Source organism: Quercus robur, chromosome 8 (assembly GCF_932294415.1).
Source record: "Quercus robur chromosome 8, dhQueRobu3.1, whole genome shotgun sequence".
Taxonomy (NCBI): Eukaryota; Viridiplantae; Streptophyta; class Magnoliopsida; order Fagales; family Fagaceae; genus Quercus; species Quercus robur.
This window is the reverse complement of record NC_065541.1, coordinates 47,079,069-47,092,369: the sequence shown is the minus strand read 5'-3', so window position 1 is coordinate 47,092,369 and position 13,301 is coordinate 47,079,069. Positions and strand designations below refer to the sequence as shown.

Genomic DNA, 13,301 nt, shown 5'->3' with positions numbered 1-13,301 from the left:
CTAGACAACATCCAAGGATCTTCTGAGGAGGCTAGGTTGGAGTATGGTGGATGCGGCATTGATGAATCCTAATCAGATCGAATATTCTTTGGGTTAGTTTGCTCAAATGAATGTCTTAATGTGGAATTGCATGGGTGCGTTAAACCCTGATTTTAAGAGAAGGATTTTTGAGATGGTTGTGAATCATAATCCGGTGATCATGATGATTATGGAGACTAGAGTGGGTGAAGATAGGGCTGAGAGGATCATTGCTGACTTGCCTTTTAATGGTTTTATCACAACTAAGAAAATTGGTTATGCAGGGGGACTTTGGGTGCTTTGGAAGAAGGATGAAGCTGAAATTGATTTACTTGCTGCCACGGAAAAAGAAATTCATGCCATTGTTAAGGTACGCTCTTCTGGCCTTTCCTGGTTCATTTCAACTATTTATGCTAGTCCACGATTGGCTGAGAGAAGAATTGTCTAGGCCAATTTGTCGGAAATTACTAAACTCCATAACCACCCCTGGTTGATACTTGGTGATTTTAATGAGGTTTTGAGCAGTGAGGATAAATTTGGAGGGAATCAGATAAATTTAAATAGGGCTTTGGAATTTAAGGCTTGTTTAGATAACTGTAGTTTTTTGGATTTGGGTTTTGCTGGCCCAAAGTTTACTTGGACTAATAAAAGGCTAATCACGAGTCTTATTCTTGAAAGACTAGATAGATGCTTTGCTAACCCGAATTGGAGGCTTTTATACCCTGAAGCATTGGTAACCCATCTTTTCTAATCATTGCCCTGTTTTAATTGAGCTTATGGGAAAAAGGCCCAATTGCACTAATAAACTAACATATTTTGATCACTTTAATGAAAATATTGAACATCATGACCTGAGAACCACAAGAATTTAGGTTCAACAAAAGTAAGAGTAATACTACATTCATAACATTAATTTCACAATAATTTCACAACAAATCTTATATGATAAGCTATTATTGCTTCTAATTTTAGCACCAATAATAGCTTATCACATAAGATTTGTTATGAAAATTTTGTGAATGTAGCATTATTCCAAAAATAATTATAGCTCCCGAAACATAATTCTTAACCCCTTAAACCAGAGAAAAAAAAATTTAATAAAAATTAGCAATAACAACAAAAATAACCTAAACAAAAAGAAAGCTAGATCAAACAACAACAAGTGAACAAATTATTCAACAAAAAGCCTATTCAAAAACAAAAATATATATCCCTAATAATTAAAATTTGTAATTCATTCAACCCATTACATAAAAATAATTATAAATATGATTTCTAATTCATTTTTCCATTAAAAAAAATGATATCAAGAAAAATACCGTGGTCTTGAGTTCTCCTTAGCAGTGCTAGTAGTTATGCTCTTTTTAGATTTGCAGTCGCAACAATTTTGCTTTCCTTAGCAGTTCGGCTTACAACTGTAGCAAACATCTCTCTCTCTCTCTCTCTCTCTCTCTCTCTCATTTCAGACTTTTTCTCACATTATTATTATCATCTTAGCATTTTCAATTTTCACTTTATAATATTTTATATATTTACGTATTTTTTTTAGCACTAAAATTTATTCAAGTTATATTTTTATTAAATTTCGTATAATTTAAATTTCTCAGTGATCATCCTAAAAATATTCTTAAAGACGTCATTGCAGTATTACTAGTTTTGTTGGGCATGGGGTGCCACACTGATAGTTGGTCGTTGGGGTTGTTTGGTATATATCATATATAATTAAAAATAGAAATATAGATAAATCAAAAAAATTACATCGCTTTGTTTTTGTACCGTGTGTGTATATATTTATATATATATTACGACTCTTTGTGCTTGGCCAAGGAAATAGGTCTTTCACGCAAGGCAGAGGCAAATTTTGGGTCTTGAACCGAAGATCTATACTCCTGAGTCCTAATCAGCACTTTCAACTTTGTTATAACTTCGACAAAGGGATAAAAACACTTGACTTTTACAAATTACAAGTTTTCAATTTGAAATGAAGGAAACAATAACCAAAATATAAAAAATAAGAAGAAAAATTCTTTTTTCCAGTTTGGAAGAACCTTCCAACAGTTGGACCAACCCTGGATGCATAATTTTTCAAAGGTCATGGTCCTTAGCTCACTAAACAAGCAAAAGACGGAGAAAAAAAGACAAAATTTGGATGGACATAGTCACATAGTTTATACCTTCATGATCACGATTATCTATACATAAATAATTTTTTTTTTTTTTTTTTAAAAAAACAGACATTTCACGCAGATCAATTGTCTTATAGTCTAGTTTATTTCTCCTTTATCAATTATCTTTAATTATTTGGTTCATGGAAAGAAAGGAAGAGAAAAGACAATTTTAGTTAGATATACCTTTAATGTGTGTGGTTGTAAATAAAGACTTACGATGATATTTAAGAAATTCCAAATTCAAACCCAACCATTCTCTCCCATCTCCGTCCAATTTGGCAAAGTAGGGTTTGTTTGGTTTTGTTCATTATAAAAAGTTAAAACCAAAATGTGGTGGGGTCTATTAAAAAAAATCTTCTTTTTTTTTGAGAATCAATAAAAATAAAATCTTGTGACGGTGAAGTGTTTTCAAAAAGTTGAAATAGAGACACATTTGCCAAACAGATTAATCTGTTTCTTTATTGTTTTTGAAAAGTACAAAAAGGAAATGACATCTTTCTAAAATTCTATTCCTCTCTATTAGGGCCTGTTTGGATTGAGAGTGGAGGCATGAGGAGTGGAGAGAAGTAAAATAGAGTTTGTCAAAAATTAGCTTATTTTCAACCAATTCTACTTTACTCCCCTCTAACTAACATGATACAAGGGATAAACAATGAGAGTTTTGACATGGAGTTGGACTGCATTCTACTTAAACGAAACCTCTATTTATACTTGCATTCTAATGGTCATTGTCCTACTAGACACCTATCTTCTCAATCTTGATCCCTAGTAAAACTTTCATGATCCAATATTGAGCTCTCCTTGATTTTTGGGATGATTGCTTAATTGGATTCAGATTTTAAAATATTATAACTAATTTCTCAATTAATGTTTGATTGTCGCATAATAAGTACATGTAATATAAATTTTGCTACAAAAAAATTCTAGGACCACAACTAAGTTCAAAACTTTTGACATAACTCACCACATGGCGAGTTGTAGCAAAAGTTGTATAAATAGTTATGGTCCTAGCATTGCTCTTTTTACTACTTAACTACTGAACATGTGTCTCCTTTATAGTGCTCTTCCTTTTTCTTTTATTTTTTGCTACTTGTCATGTATTGGTTGATGTTAAGAGTGTACATTCAACCAACCAATCCAATAAACACGATCTAATCAAACCCAACCTCACGCTATAGATTAGTTTTTCATGAGTTGATTGGTTGGGTTTGGCTTCTTTTTCTTTTCTTTTTTTTTTGTTTAAATTGAGTTGGGTCAAATTCAGGTTGGAAAAATGGTCAACATAAATAACCTTACCTAACTCATGTTGGTAATACTTTAAAAAAAAAAATACGTAATTAAAATGTATTGGTTCAATTTAATCTGAATTTTGGGAATTAGTTTAAATTTATTAATTTGCTCCTCTATTTTTTTAAATGAAATTGAAAATATTATATGCAAGTTTGTAAATTGTAAATATTTTTTGAATAATGAATGCAAATATAGTTGAATGGAAAGCCAAAATTTTTTGTTAAAGTTGATAAATTTCATTAAAAAAAAAAAAAAAAAAAAAAAAAAAAAAAGCTCCAACCCAACCCAATATGATTCTTATGAGTTGGGTTGGGTTCAATTCAAGAACATCGAAGTGGGTTTAAAAAAATATTAGGAAAAAAAAAAAAAAAAAAACCTCAAATTCAATCTAATACAAACCATACACATCCCTAATTACTAGTAATTTAATATTAATATGAACACGATGTAAATGGAAACTTTAAATTTATGAGATAGGAATTGTTCTAAGGTTCTAGCTTCTACCCACTACCTCATTTAAAAAAATAAAAATAAAATCTACCCACTTAATTTTTTTTTTTTAAATCATATTATGTAATAAGACCCACCACGAATATCTCAAAATAATAATAATAATAATAAATAAGACCTTCCAAGAAAAAGACTAGTACTTTATTCCAAAAGATTGAAAGGCATTAAAACTAAGAAGAGGCATGTCCCATGAGGCCATGACCCACTAGCTTTAAAAAAAAAGTCGGGTCCAACGGCAAAAATAATGCCACAAGATTTTATCAGAGATTCCGTCCTCGAGTGCCTCTCCATTGTATTTATGGAATTTCATTTTTTTTTCAAAGCTATGTTTCGTAAGTAAAAAGTACATAATAGATCGCACACCCAACTCACCTCACTTTTTATATTCCATCCCTGTGGTACGTGATATATTATGTGTTCGAATTTTTTTTTTTTTTATCATTAAATTAAGATATTATTTAATTTTTTTTAGAATATTTTAATCTATGACGTCCGCTTCTAATGATAACTCTTTATTATTTAACTATAATACCAATTGAACTCAAATCTCTTATTCAACTATCAAAAATTTTACCAATTAAACCAACTGAAACTCATTCCCAAATCTTTTGTATAAAAGATAAGCAAAGTAAAAAATATACATGGTATGGTACGAAAAAGAGGATTTGTAAGTTGAAAAACGTTCAAACACTTGAACCAACACGTACATATCATGCGGAGTTTGGACTTTGGACTCTGGACTTTGGACTTTGAATGTTGCCGTTTGGCTTTGGCAACGGGCAAGTAGAAGCAGAACAATCACTTTTCGTTGCCCTATAAATATGTTATTCAAGTAACCAAACACCACTCGCGAATCTCTCTGTTTCTCTCTAAACGCTAAAACCCTGTCTCTCTTTCTCTGTCTCTCTTTCACTCTCTAATAGCAAAGGGGTTTGGGGGGACTGCAATGGCTTTGTCTGAGTCTCAGTCTAATAAGCAAAAGCACGTGCACCTCTTCTACTACCCTGAATGCGAGGACCTTGCTCGCAACGTTGCTGCTCAGTCCAGCAATATCACTCTCCAAACCATCAAATGGAGGTCTTTTTTTCCTTCTTTTCTACTATGTACACTGAATAATCTTCATGTTTTCCATTTTCTTTTACTTGTTTCTGTGCTTTATCTTGCTCTTCTGCTATAAAAATGAAATGGGTAGTTTTTATTTTTTGATTTTTTCGCTTGTTGGTTATCTACTTTTCTGAATTTAGCAATACAATGAATTAGATAAACGAATAAGGTAAAGAAAAGAACGGTTTTTAATTTTAATGTCATTCTAGTTAAAAGAAATTGAAACCCAGTTTGAATTAAGAAAAATTGAAAGCCGAATTATTGTGGGTATGAATGTTGACATAGTTATGCAAATTTAATAAATTGTAGCTAAAGACTTAAGTAAAACAAAGGTAAGAAGGAGGGCTAACTGAGAAAGATTTTTTTTTTTTTTTTTTTTTTTTTACATTTGTAATGTTAAGTTTGAATCCGTTTTCCTAGTTTGCTTTTCCATATGTATGCCTTGTTATTAACATGATCTTTGTGCTTGGCACAACAGTTTAAGTCACCAGTCTAAGAAATTACAGAAGTCTTGGCATGATGTTAGGATTTTTGTGGTGTTATGCATGCCTTGTTATTAACATGATCTTTGTATTTGGCACAACAATATTAGTTACCAGTATAAAGTAATTTCACCAGTCTTGGCATGATGACATGGCCATATGCATGTCAAATGCACTAAATGGAGCATGTGTTTGTGTTTGTGTGTGCGTGTGTCTGCATAAGAGACAAGCACAGGTGTCATTTAAAATATCACATTGTAATTAATCTTGTCCGTAGGTTTTGACTCTAGTTGCAAAATTGGAGAATAATGCACCATCCTATACTCAAATCACATAATGCAGACTAATAATAAGGAAAGGATAATACATATGGGAAAAATATAGAATATTTTTACTCCTGGATTTTATGTGTAACAGAAATGTGCAATTTATCTTTCTGACTTTTCAATTTTTTTATAAGTAAATATTATTTTATTCAACAGAGGGACTAATAAAATGAATACAATAGATGCTGAAAGTTGCATTTACAAGTTTTTTTATTGGTAAGTTACACACACCCAGTGGGTATTGTACCCATGACCTCACCCTCCACTTAACACTTATAAGGGGAGGATATGCTAGTTGAGCTAGAGCTCGTTGGCCTGAGATAGAACATGAGGGAGCATTTCCTAACACCATCATCCAATTATACAACCATTATATCATTAATTGTTAGATCATGTGGATTGGCCATTCAGTCGCACCAAATATTTACTATTTTGGTTATGCCAAAACATCCACAAGAGGCACAAAAAACTGCATTCCAAGCTTTAAAATCGTTGTAGTGCTGAAAGCTCCCTCTCCATACATTTGGAGCCATCATCTTCGGCATAACCCAGGATACCCATACAAAGTTCACACAAATGACCAAATACAATGAAGTAGAAGGTGCTCCACTGATTTCCCATACTCTTACACACACAATAAAAATTGATAATCATATTACACCTCCGAAGAATATCAACTGTTAAAGTTCTATGTAAAGTTTCTGTCCAAGAAAAAAGGCAATCTTTCTTGGCACTTAACACCCCAGATACTTTTCCATAGGAAATTAGCCCCTATAGCACACTGCACACTTCAAAACTTCATAATAAGAGCAAACTTCAAACTTTCCTGCTTTTACAGGTTTTCATACTATTTAATGATTTGATCCTCCTCTAGTCTAGAAAGAATGTTTGATCTAATATTGCATTTGAACTTAATGGTGAGCAATTTAAGCTACCAAAGGTTTAAAGAAACTCAATTAATCAGCAAGCAGATTTTGGTGCTAGGCCTAGCTCCCTAGAGGTGAACTGAACCAGTTCATTACTAGATTTCACATTTTACCTAGTCTTGAAATCTAAAGAAAAGAAAAAGAATCTCAGTAAAGTTTCCTTAAGTACCTCAGAATTGTTCTTGTTAGAAACTTCTCCTAGCTAAGCTTCTTTCATTCTTTGTTTGTTCTTGTCAATACCAAATAATGGTTTGCACTTTACAAGAGCTTATGAAAGTTGAAACACACATCCTCAACCTTTTTCAGTTTCTTTTATTCCATTAAGTGCCTTGAATTGTGTGTAACTGGGATTGGTTAAAGATAAAATTTATAGGTTCAGTTTGATTATACATATGAATAGGAGTGCCAGGATGAGCATTTCAGGAATCCCTTCTATTGAAAGTTCAACATTTCTCTACTATTCATGCCCTTTGTTTGTTATTACCCACTAAATTATCACAACACTACTCACTTATCAAAAAAAAAAATATCACTACACTACTCAAATACTATTCTTACTCTACTTACCAAAGCATGCAATTTTTTTTTTTCTCCTTTTAATAAGGATCATAAATTTTTTGTTTCATAAACATCTATGTGCTTTTCTCCATGCAGCACTTGTATCTGTATTTCTAACTGTGTAGAATTTTTTAATTGTTATTTAGCTTTCTGTATTCTGATTTTTGAAATTCACATATTTTTGTTTTCTGCGTGAGTTGGGTGGTTTAGGAATTCGGAAGTTGATGCCTTTTAATCAGGCCCTATTAGGGAAATGGCTTTGGAGGTATGGCCATGAAACCTCGCATCTATGGCAAAGGGTCATTGCCATGAAATATGGGGAAAGAAAAGGAGGTTGGTGCACTAGAGCTTGTAGTAGGGCTCATGGTTGTGGGTTATGGCAGAGTATTAGTGAAGGGTGGGAAACTTTCGCTAAGCATTTCTCTTTTGTGGTGGGAGATGGTTCTCGTATTCTTTTTTGGCATGATAAGTGGACTGGTGATGTTCCCCTCAAAATTCTTTATCCTCAGTTATTTTTGTGTTCAGCTAATAAGGAGGCTTGTATTTCTGAGGTGTTAAGCCCTCCTGTGGGTGATAATGATAGAGTGTGGAGTTTTAGTTTTCACAGGGACTTCAATGATTGGGAGTTGGCGGCTTCCTACTCCTTTCTTCATTTCATCCATACCCGAATTCTTAGGGGAGGAGGGTGTGATAGGCTTTGTTGGGATCTTAATGGCAGTGGGAAGTTTGATACTCGGTCCTTTTATCATAAGATTCGAAACGTAGCTCCTTCCACTTTCCCTTGGAAAGGAATTTGGAAAGTTAAGGTTCCTAAAAGGAAGGCTTTTTTTATGTGGACAGCAGCCTGTGGTCAGATTCTAACTTTGGATAACCTTATGCTTCGTGGTCACCCTTTGGCGAATCGTTGTTGTTTGTGTTGTTGTAATGCGGAATCTATGAATCACCTGTTACTTTTTTGTCCGATAGCTCATTCTTTGTGGATGTATATGCTTCCGTTGTTTGGGTTGGAATGGGTCATGCCAGGTTCAGTTGTGGACTTATTATTTTGCTGGTATCATTGGCTTGGGAAGCATAGCTCAGATATTTCGGATTTGGTTCCAGGATGTTTAATGTGGACTATTTGGACTGAACAGAATTGTCGGTCTTTTGAGGATGAGGAGAAAACGGTGGTTCAGTTATTAGAGCATTGCTAGCGGACCCTCTTCGATTGGTCTCGTTGTTGGGGCTATTCAGATTGTTCTAACCTTTTGGATTTTCTTTCCTCTATTAGTATAGATTAATGGCTGCTTCTGTCTTTTTGTTTCTTTCTTCCTTTGTTCACTACCGTGAACTTTGTGTGCTTTTCTTGCTATTCTTTTATTAATAATATTCTCTTTTTACTTATCAAAAAAAAAAAGAAAGAAATTCACATAAACTGAGATTGATCTCTTAATTTGAGATTGAACCTATGCGTAATGTAGAATTGGGTGTACAAAAGTGGGCCTGCAAGAATAGTTATAAAGAATAATTGCAACTTAAGTTTTGTTTTCCCTTGACCAAGAGATGAACAAACAGTCAGTGGTTCTCCTAAATTAGAAATTATCACACAGCCATTAAATGCAAAGCCTTTCTCACATATATGTGGTACCGACACCTGTTAAAACTCTTTGCAGTAAGAGGGGCATTGCATCTAACAGTTACATTAGTCTAGTATAATGAGATATCACCTCATAGGAATAAATCTTGTTTCCCAAAAGGATGAATTGGAGAACTGATTATTTTCTATGCATGTACAGAAATTTCGATGATGGATTTCCAAACATTTATATTAACAATGCCCAAGATCTGCGAGGCCAACATGTTGCCTTTCTTGCATCCTTTAGCTCCACAGGAGTTATCTTTGAGCAGCTCTCAGTCATATATTTACTCCCACGTCTGTTTGTTGCTTCCTTCACATTGGTCTTGCCTTTCTTTCCAACGGGCTCCTTTGAGCGAATGGAAGATGAAGGGGATGTAGCAACTGCATTTACCTTATCAAGGATGTTGACTAATATACCTATATCAAGAGGTGGTCCTACTAGTTTAGTCATCTATGATATTCATGCTTTGCAGGTTTGTTCTATTTATTCTGGAAGTGACTATATTTACTTCTTTTGTACTGATACTTCAATTTTTTCAACATTAAATTGGTCCTTAAAAAAATTCTAGTTAGTCAGTATATTTGTCAAACTTTATAAATCAGTGTGAATATGATGTTGATGAGAAGATTCTGGTTGTTTGTCTTACTTCAATTAATGATGTTTAGATGTTTATGATTATATCTACTCTTTATCTATTGGGGTGTGCAGAGCTGTGTGGTTAAAAGATTTTCCACTATTTCATCTAATAGGTGAAAGTGAAACATCTAACAGAGATATTAGTTGTTTTTCCTTTTTCTAGGTTAAGAATTAGATACTTAACTGCATTTCTATATGGTTTAGGATTGTATTGAAACGAACTTTTAGTACGAGTCTTTGCTGAATTTCCTTTTGTTTAAAGCTTGTACTGTTGGAGATCAATAATTTCCTTCTTCTTGCCAAGAGCCTTGTAGTTCAACAGGTACTTCTTGGTGTTTCCAATGGAGACATCCAAAGTTCAAATCCCCCCTCCCCCTTGTTGTAACTATGAAAAATAATTTCCTTCTTCTTCTTCTTCTTCTATTAATTTCACCTTTGTTCACTGTGGTCTGAATATTCGAGCTGTCTTCTGGCACATATGAATTTGGTTTCCTGTGTTTTGGGCATAACTTAGAAGCACTCTTTTCTTTGGGCTTGAGGGTTAAGGAGGTTGGAAGTGGATCATAGGCCTCTAGCTTGACAGTTGAAACCTAGAGAAAAAGAGCAAGCATTGGAGTGGTGTGGTGATATCTATTTTAGTATTACTTAGACGTGCATGTTTGATACTTTGCATATGTTTCTTACACGAGTACAATTATATGTTTTTGTGTGCATCATATGTGTGTGTTCTTTGACATTTAGCTCAAGTTTAGCAAACTATATTTTTCACATACAGTAGCCCAGTGTAAAATCAATTTAGCTCAAGTTGTAGGCAAACTTTATAGAAGTAATTGCTCAATGAAAAGAAACTTCAAAGCTTCTGAAGAATGTGTAAATGTCAAATACACAAGGGAATCTTGTGGAGATAATTGTTTTTCACTCAAAAGCTTCTTCCATTCTCCATCAAGTAACAATATTTACATTGTTTACATCTTACCTTTGAACAAGGTGTTGCCAGAGCAATTTCAAGTTCTTGCTAATCCTCAACTCATTGTCCTTTTCATTATTAGTATAAATTTGAACCTCAAATTATGGAGATATATTAATTGATTGAAGACTTGAAGCAAAATAGATTTTGATTAGTATGCATTTAATCTTCTTCCCTGCATAAAATAAGCTATATTAAATAAAAGACAAGCTGCAAATATAAGAATTTTCTTCCTGGGAAAAATCATTAAAAAGCCATTAGCGTTTTACCTAGATGGTCACTTTTAGCCAGGTCTGTTCTACAATTGTGGGGATGACATTATGGGGGACCAACTAATGAGAATCCACTGGGATTGGTGGGCTGGCACTATGGAATGCATTCCATCAACCAATTAATCTGCATGCATATTTTCTGGAAAATAGTATACTGAAATCCATTGTAGGCCATCCTATGCTTTTGTCCATTTGTTTATTTTCTATCCTGATATTGTGATTCTTTTCCTATTAGCTCACAAGCTATTGGAATATAAGCTCAGATTTCTTTTCATATAAAGAAATGCTCTCCATATAGGCCTGATTATTTAACCTAAGAGGTCTGAGTCAATTAACAAAGACTGTTAGCTGATAATGTCCATAATCCGGCAGTAACTAATGGTTCTAAAACCGGTGGTAGCTAGGGTTCTGCTATTTATGTAACTTTTATTTTTTAATTTTCTTTTCTTATCTTTTTAAATAAAGAATGTACTCTGGCTAACATTGCATTGCATGCATTCTCATTCTTTTACTTTTCAATTTTATGCAGGAAAGATTTTATTTTGGGGACCATGTTTTGCCTTTGTTTGAGACTGGTATTCCTCTCCTAAAACAGCGTCTGCACCAGCTTCCTGACGCTGACAATGTGAGTGATGATTAATATTTCTTGATTTGTTATCAACTCTAGGAATATATTCTAGCCCATTGAATTTTCTCTATCCTTGATCTCTCCATTCTAATCGTTGTTTCTCTTCTAGATTGTTATTGCATTCCCAGATGATGGAGCTTGGAAGCGATTCCACAAGCTGTTGGATCATTTTCCCACGGTTTTTTTTTTCCCTCAAATAGATTTGAGTTTTAAGTTTAAAATCTGTTGTTTGTGTTATATGATATCTACCGTTTTATTTTATTGAATGGCAGGTGGTGTGTAATAAAGTTCGTGAAGGTGATAAGAGGATAGTCCGGCTCAAGGAAGGAAATCCTGCTGGTTGTCATGTAGTCATTGTTGATGATTTAGTCCAATCTGGAGGCACCCTGATTGAGTGCCAGGTATCTTCAAATATATTGACTTTTTTCTTATTTGAATTATTTTGTCTTCTGAAGTCATGTGCTTCAGAGGTCATGTTCATTAAGATTCTCTCTCTCTCTCCACTATTCTTCTAATACAATGTCATTTACATTAAACATCAAAATCTTTTGTGATGTCCCCAACCTGAATTTTTTATTTACCATGTGTAGCCCATGTAATTCCAAGTTTGTAGGGGGATAGGGAAATGACACAATATGGATACATAAATATGGTGAATCAGTGAAATATTGGATAATGAGTGGAGTTGGATTATGTGTTTATCTATGTAAATATGGAATCTCTGTTTTTTCCTTTAAAAGAAATAGATGATTCAATTATATTGTACTTAATGTTGTATCATGACATTCAAGATGCATTTGGTATGTCTTTCCTTACGACAATACTACATTTCCTACAGAAGTATCAAAGTCTTTTCCTCTAAAAAAAGTAATAAATCTTTAGTTTTTAATCTTTTAGTCTTTAAAATTTATATATGTTCAATGTGGATGTGTATCATGTAGTATGATGGAAACGGGCATTTGATATGTGTAAGACATACACATATTAACATAACATCTGCCTTTCTCTCTTACTCTTTTCCTCTTTGATTCTGCCAGAAAGTTTTGGGAGCTCATGGTGCAGCGAAGGTGAGTGCTTATGTCACCCATGGGGTGTTTCCTAAGCGCTCATGGGAACGGTTCACTCACAAGGATGGTAAGTACTTGCATATTGCTATCCCTGCCCCTATCTTTTGAACTTATATTGATTTTTATTGCCTTCTTAATTTCAATTTCAGAAAGCTCGGAAAAGGCATTCTCCTACTTTTGGATAACAGATTCTTGCCCACTGACTGTCAAAGCCATAGCAAATAAAGCCCCTTTTGAAGTGTTGAGTCTTGCAGGATCAATCGCTGATGGTCTACAAATTTGAAAAGATGGTGTGGGAAGAAATGCATGTAGTGTTATGTTTTAGGCAAGGCTGTATTCAAGAAGCATATTTCCTGATTTTTATTGTTTCAATCGGTAAGTTACGCACACTGAGCGGGTTTTGAACTCGCAACCTCACCAATAAATCATTTTGATGGAAGTAACATTTAAGTCAAATTTCATTGGTTTATTTCATGATTTTAATGTTACCAACTCAACCAAAAAAAAAAAAAAAACCTTAAAAGAGTACTGGTTTGAACCTAGATCATGGTTTGACTTTTTTAGACTAAAAAATTAAACACCTTGCGGACATGCTTAAGTACTGTTTTGCAACTAGATCATGGTGTTCAATCTATTTTGGACTAAAAATGTTAAACGCTGCTGACATGCTTGCAAATTTCATTGATTGTTTTGTCATTTGGGCTCACCATGCCTGAGCATGGAGTAAATA

At 33.7% G+C, this 13,301-nt stretch overlaps 1 protein-coding gene across 1 annotated transcript; it reads left to right on the top strand.

The window, feature by feature from the left end:
* The first annotated feature begins 4,818 nt into the window (after positions 1-4,818).
* LOC126696710 (ribose-phosphate pyrophosphokinase 4) lies at positions 4,819-13,027 on the top strand. Its single transcript, XM_050393401.1, has 7 exons — positions 4,819-5,063; positions 9,158-9,473; positions 11,406-11,501; positions 11,614-11,682; positions 11,777-11,905; positions 12,542-12,638; positions 12,721-13,027. The coding sequence occupies exons 1-7, from the start codon at positions 4,933-4,935 to the stop codon at positions 12,852-12,854; spliced, it is 972 nt and encodes a 323-aa protein (XP_050249358.1). The 5' UTR covers positions 4,819-4,932; the 3' UTR covers positions 12,855-13,027.
* Positions 13,028-13,301: the final 274 nt, after the last annotated feature.